At 30.7% G+C, this 19992-nt stretch overlaps 1 protein-coding gene and 1 non-coding gene across 2 annotated transcripts; one reads left to right on the plus strand and one right to left on the minus strand.

Annotated features, from left to right (window-relative positions):
• Positions 1–8561: 8561 nt before the first annotated feature.
• trnag-gcc (transfer RNA glycine (anticodon GCC)) lies at positions 8562–8632 on the minus strand. The gene has a single exon. It is a non-coding gene; the product is annotated as a tRNA-Gly (tRNA).
• Positions 8633–18099: 9467 nt separating this feature from the next.
• LOC136076245 (uncharacterized) lies at positions 18100–19992 on the plus strand. The gene is made up of 3 exons (XM_065789719.1): positions 18100–18850; positions 18920–19606; positions 19814–19992. The coding sequence occupies exons 1-3, from the start codon at positions 18100–18102 to the stop codon at positions 19990–19992; spliced, it is 1617 nt and encodes a 538-aa protein (XP_065645791.1).

Genomic DNA, 19992 nt, shown 5'->3' on the forward strand with positions numbered 1-19992 from the left:
TAGAGGTAAAATTATTTTTAAACGAATTATGGTTCCCAAATTATTACGATAGCAAATAAAAGAAAAAAGCAAATTTTTACGACTCTCTTTTAAACTTAAAATAAAATGACTGAAAAATGATTTTATTTTGACACATTTGAATAGAGGAGATGATTCTCTTTTTTCTGGTGTTTTTATTTTTTAAATATTCCTATCAGTTCCGGTTTTATTTCAATTTTTCGATCAGTGATCGAAAAAATAGTATGATCGGTTTGACCCGCTTTTACTCTATATTATATCTTATATATTATGTAACATAATATATATTGAAACATGTTTTATAAAAATTCTATTGCAAATCTATTATTTTCTATAAAAATTTTTACAAAAAGTAAATTTTTTATATAGAAATTATATAGAAATAAAATTTTTATATAGAAACTATATATATAAAAAAAACAACACTTTATAGCAATTATATATATATATATATGTTTTATGGAATTTAAAATAGTTTCTATTGAAATATTTACTAGATGACAATTCGTCAGTTACAGAATAAAAAATTATTTTTAAGGAGCATTTGAAAAACGCAATTACTCAGTTTTTAATATTTTATGCGTAACAAACAACTTACTAACTTCGCTATGAAATAAAAGTGAACACATTGTTTTTAGGGATCAAAGCATTGCACAGTGGGCCAGAGATGAGCAAAACCTTTCAAAACTAACTTTTATATTGGAGTAATTCCTTATTGTAGGTATGATCTAGAGACCCCCAGCACTCTAAAACTGATATAATTTTTTCCCTGCTATAATTTTTGAGCTCAGTATATCAATTTTACCACAAAAAAGGCAATATTTGATTTTTCAAATATTGTTTAAAATGTAAAAAATCGTATAAAAATGAAAAGACAATTTTACAACGTTTTAATTTTTCAAAAGTTTATATTAGTCCATTGACATCATATATTGAAATAAGAAGAAATATGAAAATTTATTTTTTATGCTTGCTTTTTTTCAAAGTGTTTTTTAATAAAACCCCTTAAAATGCGCAACATTTTTTCTAACATTTACCTTTACACAACCCGAAAAACACTAGGCTGCACATGTGATCTGCTTTAAATTACACTCTTATATATGGATAAAAATTTACAACTAAATTTTCTGAGCGCAGTAGGTGCTACGCTTGAATTTTAGAGCTTATTTGTTTCCAGCTTCCAATCATCGCAATTTTTTGCAAAGCACCATTATTTAACATAAGTATAAACATATAAATGATTGGAGTTAGCTCCATGCCTGGAAGTTATCGTTTATCTCTTGATCACTTCTAAAGACCAAATATGTCCAGATTTGAATTCCTAGGCAGCAGTTACCTACAAAGGTATACAACAAAGCTCCAAAAGTTTCTGGATTACGAAGGGATTAAAAAAAATTTATATATTAAATATCTAAAAACAAAAACACCTGTTAGCGAAAAAACATATAAAAATTTCAAATATCTAATTGAAAAAATACGTAAAAACCTAAAAAGAAATTACTACTCAGAACTAATTTAAAAATGTAAAAACGACTTGAAACGCACATTGCAAATTATGAAAAAAATAACTGGAAAACAAAAATCATGCTTAGGTTTTCTGTCGCTGATGATTAAAGTTGATAGCATAAGTTTATATGATCTAAGAGCCATATCCTATAAATTTAATAAATTCAATCCTCAGACTCCTACTTTTCTTGATATATAAAAGTAATTTGAATAAAGCTTCGAATTTTATAAATATCATGTAAACAGATGATACCAATCTATTCCTCTCAAGCAGTAATATACTGGTTTAAATGTAATAAGCTAGCTTTAAATACTGATAAAATCAAATGGACTTTATTCCATTTGTATGCAAAAAAGCAATTTTTACAAACAAACTTGCCGCAACTTTTTATAGACGAAATTGAAATAAAAAATGTTTCTGTTACAAAATTCTTAGGCGTTTATCTCAATGAAAACATCTCCCGGAATCAATACATTAATTATTTATCTACTAAAATTTCAAAAAACATTAAGATTCTATATAAAGCTCGTAACTACCTTAATAAAAATTGCTAAAGCCAACTTTTTTACTCTTTTATCCTCAGTTATATAAATTATGCTAACACTGCTTGGGGGAGTACTGTAAAAAGTAAGTTAAAACTTCTTAATTGTCGTCAAAACATGCGACCCGCATAATTAACTACGCTGATTGTTTTACACATACAAAATCTATTTTTACTGAAATAAGATTTATTTATTTGAAATTTGAAATTTATTTATCTGAAATTTATTTGAACTTAATGTATTTAAAGTTTTATGTTTTGTATATCATGGAGAAATAATTTATCCCCTTTTAATAATACTTTCAAACTCAAACGTAACAACAAATACGATATGAGAAACATAAACTTTTTAATCAGCCGTTTTGTCAAACAAAATTTAATCAATTTTGTATTGCTTATCGTGGACCCTACGTGGAATAATATCGTTCTGCAGAATTTCGATTTCCTTTTATCTTTTTAAGCTCAATCTGAAAAAATGTGTTTTTTCAATTGATAATATACTCAGATACTTCTAATATTCTAAAATTTGTTATTCAACTTGGATTTTATTACTTTTTTGTTTTAATTTTTATTTTATTTTTTAGTATGTTATACTTGTCTTTATTTTGCTTACTTGTATTTTATAAGGTTCCGACGACAAGATCTTCTTTTAGATCCTAGCTTCTGTTTAATTGTTTGCAGTTTATGTATGTGCGCATTTATATATTTGTAAGTATATATATGCTTATATTTATATATGTATATATGTGAGTATTTTTCTTATTTTAATTGTGCTGATATTGGAATTTTTTAATTGTAACTCCATATATACGGCATATATAAATGTACTGTGACAAATTAATATAAGCGAAATTAAAAAACAAACAAACAAAACAAACAAACAAAAAAAAAACATAACAGCTGTTACCTATTTAGATATACAACATGCCCCATCTAATTTAAAAACCATTAAGAAAACCCATGACCACCTTTGACAATCCCTAAAACAACCACATATGTGGTCATGACCACTCCAAAATTAAAATGGAGCCCAAAAATGAAATCCTTGGCTCCAAAAATCTCTATAAACATGTATCTTATGTCTATATTTAACCCATAAATAGTTTTGCTGTTTTTAGACAATTCTCGCCCAATGTGCCTTGTATTGATCCCCTAAAATCAAGGCTATGAAAGTAATAATCGAGTAAAGAGAAATTTAAACTTCAGCTAATGTTTCAAAGCTAATTAGTTTAAAGTTGGTTTTAAAATACGCGCTGTTATTAAACTTTAAGATTTGAGAATTAGAAACTGCAAGTATAAAATCTAAGAAAGAAAGAATTGAAAATAGATTCAATGACAGGAGATATTAAAAAGCTTGAGAATTCATTCGAATGACAACTTGTATCAGTTTATGCTGCTCAACTTCTTGATAATAATTTTTCTTTTCATTGAAATAGAACAAAACAAGATCATCAACTATAGAAACAGAGTTTAAACGCGAACGGGCACAGACGTCTGTTCAACGTCTTATAGACGTCACAAGACGTACGCCGCACAGTGAAGTATTTGATAAAAAACGTCGGTTAAAATTACTTCATTAAAGTTACCGCAACAACAAGTTTCTTTAAAGATTGCAAAAGATTTTTTTTTAATAAAATGATATAAATATAAAAAGTATATTTGAAAATGTAAAAAATTTATTTCATTAAAGTGAAATACTTCAATAAGCGTGGTGAAATACAATAAAAGGTCTTTTGAATACGAAGATTGATGAGTCGTATTGTGAGCGTATTTTTGTCTACGAAATGATTGTATGAAAATTGGGTTTTTAAAGTATATAATTTACAATGAATATAAGTGAAGTGTGGAAATTTAAAGTGATGGTTATTATAAAATAAAGTATGTGAAATGGAAGAAACATATGGTAACATGTTTATCAAAAGCAAATGCAATAAGGGAGATAATAAAAAACACCTATGCCTATTTAGGTCATCATCTCGTCATGCAATTATACACAACTTTTGTTCGACCGCTGATTGAATTTGCAGCACTAGTTTAGTCACCAAACTACAAAGGTGACATTGACATATTATAAAAAGTGCAGCACAGAATGGCAAGGATAACAAAGAACATAAGAAGTCTGCAGTACCAATACCGTTTACAGATAGTAAATTTAACAACATTGTCAGAAAGAAGACAAAGAGGAGATCTTATTCAAGTATTTAAAATTTTCAACAAAGTCGAAAAAGTAGAACTTTTAAACAAACTAACTTTCTAAAAATCACACAGAGCCCACAATAAGAAATACAGTAGAGAAAAAACAAAGTTTATACCAAGACACGAATTCCTTACTTACAGAACTGCAAATTTATGACACGCATTGCCATTGAAAGTCGTCAATTCAACAAACGTAAACAATTTCAAAAACAAATTATACCTATATTTATCATCAAAAATTATCAAAAACTATTTCTGTTTAAATTTTTCGAATTGAGTTGTCGTATATTATCAAAAGCTGTCAAAATAAATTTTTAACTCACTTGTTAATGCAGCTACAGCTTTACTACTATTACTTATGTAAAACTATTGCTACCATTACTTATGTAAAATCACATTTATATTCTAATACTATGTTCATGTTTAAAAGTCACTTTGTTATATTTCACCACGTTTCTCCAGGCTGATTTTTTCAACATTCTATGGCTTGATCTATGTTTTTGATACACTTAAATAAACAGCTGCCTAAGGTTGTGCCAAAAAGTGGACACTCGGATGTCTCAAAAATTGTTGTTATTAAAAGTGAGCATGATTTGTGTTTACTATTCTAAATTGCCTAATTTTTCAAAAACGACCCTCTCCCCTAACAATTTACACGCTACAGGTCAGTAATAATAATGTTTAGTAATTACCTGAAGAGTATCTTGAAGTTTATCCTCGTTATGTGTTCTTCAAATAAAGTCTGTGATCAGCTTTATGCAACGTTCTGCCCGATCATTTACCACTGCAAGCTGATTTGCACAAGCAGAGAACTTGACAAATGACTTAGGGGCTTTCTCACTTTCGCAAGCCGCTATACCTTTCTCCGAGAGTTAGAGAAAATAACTTTACTCAGCGATAAAATTATCAAGAAATGACGTTGGAACAATGACTGGCTGGATTCCAGGTTTCTCAAGCACCATATATTATTTTTCTGGAACGGAAAAATACATACCTAAGTCTTAAGTTTTTAATTCTTTTAAGGCAAATAAATAAATTTAATATTGCAAAACTGCATTTAAGGAAGTCATTAAGCCTTAAGTTTTAAATTCTCTTGAGACAACAATAGTTCTTAAAAACATGCCGCAACGTTAATAAGTTTAATTTACAACATTTTAAATGAACCTTATTCTGTATCATTTTAATGTTGCAAAGTATATATCTAAACGTATAGACAATAACAGCGCTTATATTACAAGCTTCAGTTTTGAATTAAACCACGACAATGGCCCCCATACTAAAGAAGATTGGTCGACCTAATAAAAGTTTTGGAAATAATGTATCTATTGATGCAAAAGAGTCAGTACTTAGATCAGGAAAAAAACGTTTACTACATTCGATACATATTCCAGCTGTTGCTATAAACAAAAATATTTCGGATCAAAAAAGCAGATGTTCTTTTCGTTTAAATCATTGGATTGTTGATTTTTCCTTAGAACTTTTAAAAGAGGAAGGCTACCATTGAATAGATCTATATTTCAAAAAAATCTATTTTAGAGAGAAAAAGATTCTAGAAAAGAAACTAGACTAATTGCAAATCATCTAGTTAGTGATATCATTGAAAACTTTTAGTTACCTGCTTATATTCCAACGAAGTCTAACAGGAAGGACTGTTAGACTTCGCTATCTAATTTTACGTTAGGTAAAAGAATATGAGACACTGAAAAAAATTCATGAAAGCAAAAGACAAGAAAATAAAGTAAAACAAAAAACTACACCTTTTACATTGAAACTGGACAGTGTGTTTGATATATCCCATACAGACACTTATACATTGCCGAAACACTCTGGTAACGACGAATGGATTATTGACTGGGATTTCCTAAAAAGCCAACGAAAGTGTCCTCAAGTGGGGATAATGGCTTGAGTAAACAAAGTACTTACTTAAAAAGAGCGAAAACGTTAGATCAAACTACAGTATCATGAAAGAATGCAAAAAAAAGTAATTGTTTCATATTAAAAAACAGCTACTCAAAAATCTTGAATTTTGCTCAACCATTACTGATGATAATTTTCTTCAGATGTTACGGAAGAAGATAAAAGAGATGACAACTTTTCAGTGAAAGTGAAAAAAACCATCATTCCAAATCTTCGATAACGTTGAAAATTTCAAAAAAAAAACTGTTAAAAGAAACGTGTACAGTAGATGATGGATCCGGTATATTCATAATTATTTTGGGAAAGACTTTGCAATAGGTGGAGCAGCTTTAAATGATATTACACTTTCGCTATAAGTTAACAGAAGTGAAAAAGCTAAATTAATTAAAAAAACTTGGATTCCACCTGAATTTTCGGAAATTCATTGGGATAGAAAACTTTCAAGCAAGCTACTGGAAAAAAGAAGATCGACTTGCTGTATATGCAGTGCCATCTCCTAAATTGTTAGGCACTCTTTAAATTGCCGAAGGATCTGGTCAAACGCAATGTTGTTCAGTGGTGAACTTAGATAAATAGAAATAAAAGCATTTGTTGTTGCACTTGTCTATGATATATCATCTGCAAACAGTAGAGCTTCAATTCTAATTGAGAAGCAAATTGGTCGTCGTGGAGCTATTGGTATGCAGAATCTGATCATCGTGCAAGCTGGATGTCAAAAGCCATTTATTATACAAAAATATTCCTACTATCTCGCACTTTTGAAATGTTGAGAGGATGGTCGAGTACATTTGCCTTTTTTACGGAAAGTACTTTTTTCAATCTACTATTACTGCTGTTGCTCCAGGTACCGATCTGCATTTCTTTTACTTAATGAGGAAATTTAATTCAATCGACCTTGAAAGTGCATAAGAAACCATCAAGTCTTTTGAACAACACCTATGATACTTTTCTGAGGAGCTAGTGTCAGAAACTTACCAAGACCAAGTACTGTATCATATATGATACAGCTTATAAATGGCGTATCTTTGGTTGAACGCGCAACGATTTTTGACGGGAAATAAGCTTATCTTAAGCGTACGATATCTAGTTGGATGTGACCACAGCATTTGGAATTTTTTTGCAACTTTAGCTTTTGATTTTGTTGCTTATGTTATCAAAATGGCGTCCGGAAGCAAACCTACTAATTATTATAAGTACATCATTTTGTTGAGAGAAATTCCTTTAAATTATACAAAATTACCAAAATTATCCAAGTTTTTTATATATATTGGTAGTCCCCTTCTGTACTTGTTTTTTTGTTTTTTTTTTAAATTTCATTTCTTAACAACTCTTTTTCTAAATGTATCAGAAATGATACATCATGCATCTGAGAAAAAAAATTTGAAATTTTATACTTTATGTTTCATTTTTATTTCTTTTGTTATAAAAACTTTTTATTATTTCTTCTCATCTTTAGCATGGTGCAGCCTATATGATATATTGATATATTGTGAATATCAGTCAGCCTATATGATATGCCCATTACTAATTATTACATAGGACATATACAGCCTACCCAGCCGGCATTTGGTCCCGAAAGGACGTTTTTTGAACGTTCAAAAGATGTCTTTTTAGGACCAAATGCTGGCTGAATGGTATGGGTATATTGATATGTCCATTGGTATATTGATATGTCCATGGGTATATTGATATGTCCATATACAAATGGGTATATTGATATGTCCATTATCAATGCCTGGATTCTATGGATGAAGCGTAATCCGCCAACACCACTCGCCAAATTCAAATTGGCGGTAGCAGATTTGTACCAGGTGTCGCATAAACGGAAAACGGGTCGCCCATCATTTGCTGACGTCACACTACGTGTCGATCCAAAAATTCCTATTCACCATAAAGCGATTCAATCTAATCAAGTTGGACATTGGCCTATTTTCAATGAAAAGCGGGCTCGTTGCAAATATGACAAGTGCTCCGCCTTGACATATTCATTTTGTGAGAAGAAGAACTCTGAACTGTTTCAGACCGCTATGAACCGCAACTGTTTTAAAGCATTCCATCAATTAAATTTTTATTTATAATGGTGTCTTTATTGAGTGTGTATAACTTTCAAGCTAGTATTCCAAGAAAAACTCTCTGTTTAACAACAAACATTAGTTTATCATTTCTTCATAAAGTTCCACTACTGCATGATGTATCATATATGATACAAATAAATTTTTTGCAATCCTAAAATTGCTTTTTTTTAAATATATATATTTTTTTGATGTTATGCCATAGAATACTTCCAGATTCATTAGTTTATTTCAATATAAAAAAACTATGCAAAAAGAATTATGTATAGTTTAAAAATTTTTACTTTATTATTTTATACTTTCAAAAAATTGCATTGTCGGGGAATCGAACCCCGGTCCCCCGCGTGGCAGGCGAGAATTCTACCACTGAACCAACAATGCTATATATACGTGAGATTTATTTTTTTATATATTGTACTTAAAAAATATAGTTCAAAGTATTTTTTAACAACAATGCCAGGGGGTCGACCGTAAACCTCCTTCTGAGACATCTACTGCTTTTAATCCGTCTCTCATTTGGCTCACCGACACAGGTGACAGAAAAAATCTTGCTTTTAATAGAGTAAAGTAGAAGTTCTTTCTGACAACAAGGAAGCCACATTACAAGATTTGAGTAAAATATAGACTCTTAGGAAAATGATGGGATCAATCGACTGTTGATTTAGCGATAAAAGGTTCGCTAGTTCTAACTCTGATTGTCCTGGATAAATATACTCTGCAAATTTCTATACCAGTCAGTAGCTAAAAATGGTATTTTTGGGGTCATACTTTTGCAAAGTAAAGGTCTATGACATATCTTAAAAACATGGAAATCTGCACCTTTATTATGAAATAAAGGTGCAGATTGCAAATTATTTAATACAATTTTTTTTATGTCTTCTCTAGAATATAGTCTACCCAGTAAAGACGCTTTAGTTGGTTCAACTGACGGGCCAGTATTGGCTATAGTTGGCATTCCGTGCTAACCATTAAGGAGATTTAGCAGCGAGACTCGGGCGTCATTTGACAACGGCGTTGCGTTATTAACGCGTCTTTTGACTAAGACCATTTAGCATTTGTTGTGCAACACGCGCTCAAAAATCGTAAACAAATATGGCAGCCAACTACAGTTTGAAAGATTTAATAGATGAAGAATTTTTAACTTTAAATGAGTTAAACGAGTCTCGTGAATTATATCCATATTAGAAATATGACAGGTTTGATATCAACACTTGGGATGATGGACAATGTCAAGTTGATTTTCGTTTCAAGAAGAACGATCTCGTCACCTTATTTGCAGTTTTTGGCATACCAGAAAAAATTATAACCTCGCAGAGAACTATATGCAGTGGTATAGAAGGGCTTTGTGTTTTGCTGAAACAACTAGCCTTTCCGTGTAGATACACGGATAGGGTGTCTTTATTTGGAAGAAACCCTACTGAGATATGCCTTATTTTTAACAAAGTAATTGATTTCATGTTCGAAACCCACCGTCATAGACTTAACAATTGGAATCAACCGATCCTCCAACCTCAAAAATTGAAAGAATACTGCGATGCTATACACCAAAAAGGATCTCAATTAAATAATTGTTTTGGATTTATTGACGGTACAGTTCGAGGAATCGCTAGACTTCAAATAGATCAAAGAGTTGTTTATAATAGCCATAAAAAAAACATACTCTCAAATATCAAAGTTTAGTATTGCCTAACGATTTGATAGGCATATTTGCAGGGCCATACAAAGGAAGAAAACACGATGCTACTATGTTGTATGAGTCTGGATTGTTAGTTCAATTGCAAAACCATGCTTGGTTCAATAGACAACCTTTGTGTATATATGGAGACCCAGCCTATCCATTAAGTGTACATTTGCAAGCACCATTTCGTGGTGCAAACATAACACTAGGCCAGCATGCTTATAGTAAAACTATGAGTGAAGTTCGTATTTCAGTTGAATGGCTATTTGGACTAATTGCTAACTACTTTAAGTTTGTAGATTTTCAAAAAATGCTAAAAGTTGGCTTAAGCGCAGTTGGGAAAATATAAGTTACATGTGCATTGTTACAAAATGCTCATACATGTCTGTATGAAAATATAGTATCAGAATATTTTATTTGTCAACCTCCAACATTACAAGAATACTTTACTTAGTAAATCAGCTTATTGCAGTTTTTATTTCGAACATATTAACAAAAATTATAATATATTAGCTTAACAAAAACAGCTTTTTAAAATATAAAAACTAATATAAACAGTGTGTATTTTGAACACTTTAAAACTAATATAAGCAGTGAGTATGAAAACTTTATTTATGCGTCAAAAATGCATTGAGTAAAGTATTCTGTTAAGCCATCATGGCAAGCATTTGTTGCAACATCGCGTTGTGTTGCTGTTGTTGCATATCAAACTGTTGCCTTAAAAGTTCTTGTCCATGAGCAATTTGCTCTCTCTAGTCTTTTATTTTTTTTATCGTGTTCTAACTTTTCTTTCAGAAAGTGTCTGAACCGCTTCATCGATATATAGTTTTTTGTTTTTTTTTTAATTATATTATCTTCATCGTCTCGTTTTCGAGTCTCGCTAAATCTTTCCATGGCCTTTGTTCGCATTTCTACTGCCTTATTTTTTTCAATTTCATTTACATGTTTCTTCTGTTAAGACTCATCTTACAAATTTTCTATTAAACTTTCTGATTTAGTAGGATTGTCGCCTCCAAGTCCTGATACAATTTGGCTTTGCTAGTTTTTGCTTTATACTTTTTTAACAAAATCATTAATCTTTCATATACACCTCGAGGTGTTGCGACACATGGAAAAATATCAAGAGTATTAATCACATCTGCAACAGAAGACCATCCTTGTCCACGCTCTCTACTTCCTTGTTTGTGCAAAAGAACTCCATTTCCAGCTATTTCTCTTAACATAAGAGTATCTTTTTCGTCATCCCATTGCATGGATAACCTAAAAAGTTAAACAAAAAAGCTTAGCTCAATAAAAAAAACGTAAAAAAATAAATATATTATACACAGCTAATGTTTTTAAAAGTAAAAAAAAGTTATAAAACAGTACTTAAAATGTTTTATTTTTTAATATTTGAATTATAAAACTTACGTTATATTACTAGTTACCAGGCTACTTTTAGGGTTTTCACTAAGAAAACGCGTCCTATTTGCTAAGTCTACTTATTAACCGACTGTATACCACGTGTTTTTGAATAGTAAACGTTTCCCTAAACCCCTCAAAATACAGCAGTACGCAGACGATTCGAACTTTTTTGCCAGGGACGTAAAATCAGTCCGCTTTTTTTCGAAAAAATAAAACTGTTTAAAAAACCAAGTGGTTCAGTGATCAACGCGTCAAAAACCAAGGGTCTCGCCCTTGGGGGTTTTGATCCAAAAATGTACCCGGAAATGGACTACATAGAGTGGAACAACAACACCAGTTTTAAAATATTAGGTGTTACTTTTTACACCAGACTGAGCGATACTACCAATTTCAACTGGTTAGTAACTCTAAACAAAGTAGAGAAAAAACTCAAGTTTCTGGAACTACGTACTTTGTCACTTAGGGGAAAGACTCTGTTGATAAACACGTTGGCAATGTCAAAAGTATGGTTTCTGGCAAACGTGCTGCCCGTTCCCGAATGGGCAATAGAACGTCTGCACAGAGCCATTTTCGAAAATCTGTGGCAAAAGACCAATTTCAATCCGGTCAAGAGAGAGACACTTTTTTTACCCGTTAAAAGCTGGGGTCTAGGAATTTTATCACCGAATGAGCAAAGTCTTGCACTTCGCCTCAAAACGCTCTTTCAACTGAAAGAATGTGAAGAGGACAAAGCTCACGATTATTACTACTTTTCAAAGTATTGGTTGGCGAGTTCACTTATAAAATTTACGAACCAAAACCAAAGCTGGAACTTTTTAAAGCAGAACAATTTTCCAAAACACTGGGACAACAAAACGTCTCAGTACTACAAAACAACAACCAAAATATTAGGTAAAAACGGGTCCCTGTTTAACATCCCCCTAAAAACAACAAAAAACTTTTACTTAGAAGTGGCAAAAACAAAAAGACAGTCTTGCCAGCAGAACTTTTCTGGAACGGTTCAACAAAAACAACAATGCCGTGGACCCAAATTTGGAAAAAAAACTTCACCTCCCACGCATGCGGACCGACTCAAAACATCCTCTTTCGTTTTTTACACAACAGTTTACCTTCTGCGGCCTTGCTAGCCAAAAGCACAAGGCAACAGATCGTCAAAAATAACAAATGCAAAACTTGTGGTAAAATCGAGGACAACACCCATATCTTTGCCTACTGTCCTCCTTCTGTTGAAGTTTGGGAGTATTTTAAAAATGTATATAACTCCTTGACATCCCGAAACAATTTTTTTCCGATTAATTCAATTTTCTCGATTGAAACAGCGAATTTATCGGAGAAAAACTCCACTTTGCAGCTGCTGTTGACACTCACTCAAACCATCACAAGTGCAATATGGAACAGTAGATGTCACCACGTGTATAGTAACAAAAAAATTGACCCAATGGCAGAGATCAGGGTAATAATCAGAAACATCAGGAATATTATTACCTTAAAATATTATTATTGTGTCCGTAGAATCACCGCGGACATTTTCTGTGAGCATTTTTGTATTAAAAATGTTTTCTGTCAAATAGCGAATGGAAATCTACAACTAAACATATGAGCTAAAACAAAACAACGGCTCGTTGTATGTTTAGTAAAGATTTCCTTTCCTCTGCATCTTTTTTCTATGTTATACAACAAAATTATGCTTATATATGGTTAGATTAATCACTGCCAGCCCTTATTTTATGAAATATTATTAAAACACATAAGTGTTTATCTATAGTGTTCGTATGGTAATGTTCTGTGTAAAAAGTCCTGTTACTCCTATTAATTTGTTTTGATATAAATCTTTTTTTCCTTATAAATCGTTCTTTAACCTATTTTAGAAATTCTTCTTTTTTTAACCTAATCAAAACTCTCGATTTCTCTCCGCACAACGGCAAAAAAATAAAAAACAAAAAATACAAAAAAATATAAAACCAAAAACACAAAAAAATATAAAATCAAAAAACACAAAAAAAAACACAAAAAAAAAATACATCAAATATATAATAAAATAAATAAAAATTGAAAAATGTATATATTTACCAACATTTGTAATAACTATATATTATAAAATTATAATACCTGAGATAATGTAATTATAAAGAAAAAATTGTAACATTTATTATTTTGTAATAAAAGAAAAAAAAAAAAAAGTTTTCCGTAAGTTTTATAAATGTATTTATAATTATATTTTATGCTAATGTTTAGTCGCGTGGTCAAAGTGAATAGAGTTAGTTTAATTTGAAGCAATTTATCACTTATTTTCTATCAAACGCTTTTTTACCTTTTAATTAAACTTTTAAACTCAAACTCTCCTTAACCTTTTAATATAACCGTTACGCTGTTAAGTACAAATATTTTACTTTTATCCATTTTTTAAACATTCAGATATAAATTTTGACATTTGTTAGAGTTTTTTATTTAATTTTATGATGACACCATTGTTGTATTTGTATTAGACATTTTATCTTTATTTTAACTATTAATAGAAGTTAAAATAAAGATAAAATGTATATACTATATACGCACATATACATATTATACGCACATATTACATACTACTATATAATATACTACTTTACTACTATATAATATATTTACGTGTGTATTTCTGTATGTATATGTATATATATATATATATATATATATATATATATATATATATATATATATATATATATATATATATATATATGTATATGTATATGTATATATACATATATATATATTATATATATATACATATACATACATATATATATATATATATATGTATATATATATACATATACATACATATATATATATATATATATATATATATATATACTATATATATATATATATATATATACATATATATATATATATATGAATATATATATATATATACATATATATAAATGTATGTATATGTATATATATATACATATGTATATTATATATACATATACATACATATATATTATATATGTATATATATACATATACATACATATATATATATATATATATATATATACATATATATAATATATATGTATGTATATGTATATATACATATACATACATATATATTGTATATATATTATATATAAATATTTATTTACATTTAGCTACTTTACATACTACTATATAACATACTACTTTACATACTATTATATAATATAGTAGTATATTTATGTGTGTATTTCTGTATGTATATGTATATATATATATATATATATATATATATATATATATATATATATATATATATATATATATATATATATATATATATATATATATATAAATTATGTTAGTGTATTCAACAAACATTTCTTCCTGATAAACCTACTGATGGTGAAACACAGTGTTGTATATGTATGTATATGTATATATATATGTATATGTATGTATATGTATACATATATACATATACATACATATATATTGTATATATATATATGTGTGTGTGTGTGTGTAATATGGTATTACTAGTAGCACTTCCCTAAACAACCACTTCTATGCCCTTATTGTTATTGACAATAATCTATATTTACATTAATTTTGGATTCATATATGATGTTTTTCTTTGTATTTACTTATTTGTTTTTTTATTTCAGATTTATCATATGATGGATTTATGCAATATAGAAGAGCAAAGTATTGTAAATTTTTATAAATTTTTTAAAAACATATACTTATAATTAGTTCAGTCAACGTCTAAACTTCAATGTTGCAAATGTCATTTTTAAGTAGTTTCTAGGCTTTTCTAAACGTGTTTCTTATTTACACGGTTTTACAAGCAAGGTCTGCAAGCAAATTAGGCCTGAAAATTTTTTCTAAACCTTTAAGGAGAATTGCTGCTGTTCATTGTTTAAATATATTAGTTTAAATATATTAGTTTTAATAAATAAATGTTTGTTTGTTCTTGGTTTTTTACTTATTTGTTTTCAGATTCTTAAGTACAAGGCAACTTAGCTAAGCAAGTTTTGTTTTATTTTTTAGTGCAATTGGAAAGAACTGAAGTGTTTTATAGTCACTTCACACAGTATAACTGGTACTGATTTGAGTAACTTTACTATTTTTTTATTTATTTTATATTGGATTTATTTTATATTAGATATACATTTTATGTATTTAACATAGAAAACTGACTGTAATTTGTTGAGACGAAAATGATCTACAAATTACAGTCAGTAATTCGTTATCGCTTACTTAAATAATTTTGCGCATTGTAGTCTAGAGTCTTTGTTAAATTAAAAACAATTGATGTAAATAAATATTGTTTAATATTTTTGATAAATAACTTATGTATATAAACATAAAAAAATATGGATTTCAATAAATCTTAAGTTTAAATATAGTTTGGCAACATTACACTTACGCTTAACACTAACAACAATTTAGTAAAACAACAGTAAATGACTCTTATGTATCTCGACTATTGTTTATTGTTATTGTTTATCTTTACAACATTATAATTATCATTTTTTTAGTAATTTTCTACTTTGAGGCTCTTTGTTTTCCACTGGACATCTGTCCTTTTGTACTTTTATCTCACTCTGCTCAACTCTTTTTAACTTATTTTTCATCCCTAAAGCGTTCACTGCTCGGTGCAGCTTCACTAAAATGCTTTGCATTTACAACAAAAGTTTTCTTTTCCGCGTGGACTGCGGAGCAACGACTATCTTCCTGACTACCACACGGACGCTAGGTAAATTTATTTACCTAACAAAATCTACAAAGAAGATAACCTACAACATCAACAAACACATGCTTATGCACATACACCTCACATCCTGAATTAACACTTTACTTTTCTCTTTTTTAATTTATTTTGATTTTCTTCTATAATTATTCCTTATAATATATTTTTATTAATAAATATTCACTGTATACGACACAAAGTCAGCCATGCTATACATACAGACTGTTCAACCGACTTGAGGCTACCTGCTAATTGTTTTAGAAAACGAATAATTCTACTCCACTTTAGATACTCCTGGTTTCATTTCAGTCAAATGACATATTCACAGTTATTCCTATAACTTATACAAAATACAAAATTCTATATAACCCTAGATTATGAGTTGTAAAATATATATACAGATTATTAGTTTCTTAAATATATACACAAGTAATTGTTACTATGTTGGTGTTATTCTATTTAAATTTTCTAGATTATTAAGTTGCAATAGTTAGTTATTGTAAAATACATGTTGTTGTAAAATACATGTTATATAAAATACGTTACACCAATTTTAATGACTTTCAACCAATTTCATACTAACAGCTCATACCATCGAGACATTCTATTACAGTAGACACACACAAGTACACTGCATTGACTGTCTACATTACATACGCATCTACAAGACTCGAAACAGTTCACAACTCTTACTGACCCTCGTTATACTGCAACAAAGCACTGCACTTATCGACACTCATTTCAAAAAAGTGACTTACAATTGTATGCAGTCTCAGTGTCAGTTCAGAAGTCTGTGGAAATCGTCCTGACAGGATACTCTGAGAATAGTCCTTTTGGGATAACACAATGAGATACCTTGACAAGATACCCTGGTGTATACCCAGAGTGGATCTTCTTTTGGGATGCCGGTCTCGGGCGAAAGTTGGAGGTCTTCTTGTGTTCATACTGTACCATAAGGCGCGTACCCATACGGTACTCAAGATGTCCATGATACACTTATCTCAATAATGTATGTTGACCACCCTAATAATACAAACCACATAATAACTACATATAAAACGAATAATTCTGCTCCATCACTGATACTGTCTACACATCTTACTTGACACTAACGACAATTTAGTAAAACAACATTATATGACTCTTATCTCGACTATTGTTTATTTTTATTGCTTATTCTTACAACATTATACTTATCATTTTTTTAGTAATTTTCTACTTTGAGGCTCTTTGTTTTCTACTGGACATCTGTCCTTTTGTACTTTTATCTCACTCTGCTAAACTCTTTTTAACTTACTATTCAACCCTAAGGCGTTCACTGCTCGGTGCAGCTTCACTAAAATGCTTTGCATTTACAGCAAAATAAAGGCAATCTTTCATTGATTATTCCGTTGTTTCTTGAAGGCAGTGTGTTCGCATTATATGAGCAACTTGGGGAGAGCCAAAAAATCGCCGCTGCGGTCATTGAAAAAGCTCTACTAGATGCATTTGCAGTCGATGGTTTTCAAGCTTACAAGCAGTTCAGAGATCGGAGATGGAATGACGGTGAATCTGTTGATGTGTATTTGACCAGTTTACGTCAACTTATGGGTTTGGCCAACATTGAAAGCAAAGAATTAATGCTAAGAGCGTTCTTAACTGAATTGCCGGGTGAAATTTCAAAGCAGCTGCGAGCACAAGTGAAAATATTTGGGATCAGGTTACAGGATGCATACAGGAAAAACAAAAGAAGATTATGTTTCAACAACAATCTCTGGTTTCTATAAAAATGTTAAAAAACCATCTGCTACTGATTTTAACTGCTACAAGTGTGGTAAGCCTGGACATGTTGCCCAAATCTGTTTTTCGAAGAAAAAAATTGTTAGCGATGGAATAAAATGCTTTAGACGTGGAGAATCTGGACACATTGCAAGATTTTGTTCGTTGTATCAGAGAAACTCAAATGGAGAACCGCCAGTGTTCATATGCACTGTGCAGGTGAACACCTTTGAAGGAAAAGCACTGGTTGACAGCGGATGTACTTGAACTATTATTTCAAATAACATGGCTCAAAAAGCCGGTGTTCGTATCAGAAGAAATGAACTAATGGTGTTGGCTGTTAATGGAGAATTTGTGAAAACGGAGGGAGAAGCTACAGTAACATTGATTATTGAAGGAAAAAAACTCAAAACATCAGTAATGATTCTGAAAAGTGTTGTCAACGGTATTGATACTATTATTGGTATGGATGTAATTAATTGCTATGGAGGAGTGCATTTGTACAATGGAAAAATTGAATTTGGTTTTGTTTCAATTCATGCAGAGAAACAAGCTGTTGTTATAAAGGACAAGGATTTTGATGCTTATTTTGATGGTACAAAGCGGACTGCTAAATATAAATGGAAACAAGGTCAACCACAACTGAGAAATTCTATCGCACAGTACAAGGTAAAACCCCAGTTGTTACATCAATTTAATGACGAGATGGACTTATGGGTAAAAAATGACTGGTTGAAACCATGCAACAAAGTAGAAAAAAGTACAAAAGGGATTGTCCCGTCAGTGGCTGTTGAGCAGGAAAATAAAGGAAAGATACGACCTGTTCTGGACTTTCGCGAATTGAATCAGTATGTTAATTCACATAATGCCTCAAGTGACGCATGTGATGAAAAATTTAGAAAATGGAGAACTGTTGGTGACAAACTTGCAACGCTTGATCTTAGATGCGCCTATATGCAAATACACATCGATCCGAGTTTGTGGGAGCATCAGAAGGTAGTCTACAAAGAAGAAAAATACTATCTTACACGTCTTGGTTTTGGGTTAAATTCTGCCCCAAAAATAATGCCTTGAGTCTTAGGCAGTGTATTGAATCTCAATGCAGGTATTAGTGAAGCAACTGACCACTACATTGACGACATATTGGTTAATTTGGAAAAGACATCAGTTGAAAAGGTCGTAAATCATTTAGCGTGTTATGGATCGGCAACAAAAGAGCCGGTGCAATGTGATACTGCGCGAGTGTTGGGTTTACAACTGTTTAGAAATGAAAAAAAGGAGCTTTGTTGGAAACGTGGAAACATCATTCCAAAGTCACAAGATATCAAAACTGAAAAAGTAACACGACGGAAACTTTTTTCAATATGTGGACACTTATTAGGTCACTATCCTGTTGGAGGGTGGCTCAGAATTGCTTGCAGTTTTATAAAACGTCATAGCCAAGGAAATGCTTGGGATGATCAAATTGGAGATCAAGCTCAGTCATGGTTGATCGAAATATTGCACCGATTAGAAGTTTGTGATTCTGTGAAAAGGAAATGGAATGCTAAAGGGATTCAAAATGGAGCAACATTGTGGTGTGATGCTAGCAGCATGGCAATAGGGATTGCTATAGGATACGACGGCGTAATAATTGAGGATGCAGCCTGGCTGCGAAGTATAAATGATGTTATGCATATTGATATTGCTGAATCAGATGCTGTGGTGCGTGGGATAAACCTAGCTGCTGAGTGGGAAATAAAGAATTTGTCAGTATTCACTGATTCAGTAACAGTTCATAGATGGCTCAAAAGTATGCTGACTGAAAGTCATAGGATTTGATCAAATACATTATCAGAAATGCTTATTAAAAAAAGACTTTCTCTATTGCAAGACTAAATAAAAGAATATAATATAAACATCACGTTAAAATGGATTCCGTCTTCCAAAAACAAAGCTGACGTGTTGAGAAGAGTTCCAAAAACTTGGTTAAATGAGCTTTGACGAAGAAATACTAAAGAGCTATGTGGAGTAAGTATTGCTGAAGAAATTCGTAATTGTCACTCAAAGCACCATTTTGGCGTTAATCGGACAATGTTTACAGTGCAACGAAGAATTCCGCTCGCATTAAGAAAAGATGTTGAAGAATGTGTTCGCAAATGTTGTCAATGTAATTCAATTGATCCAGCGCCAATATAA

The sequence above is a fragment of the Hydra vulgaris genome, chromosome 02 (genome assembly GCF_038396675.1).
Source record: "Hydra vulgaris chromosome 02, alternate assembly HydraT2T_AEP".
Classification (NCBI taxonomy): domain Eukaryota; kingdom Metazoa; phylum Cnidaria; class Hydrozoa; order Anthoathecata; family Hydridae; genus Hydra; species Hydra vulgaris.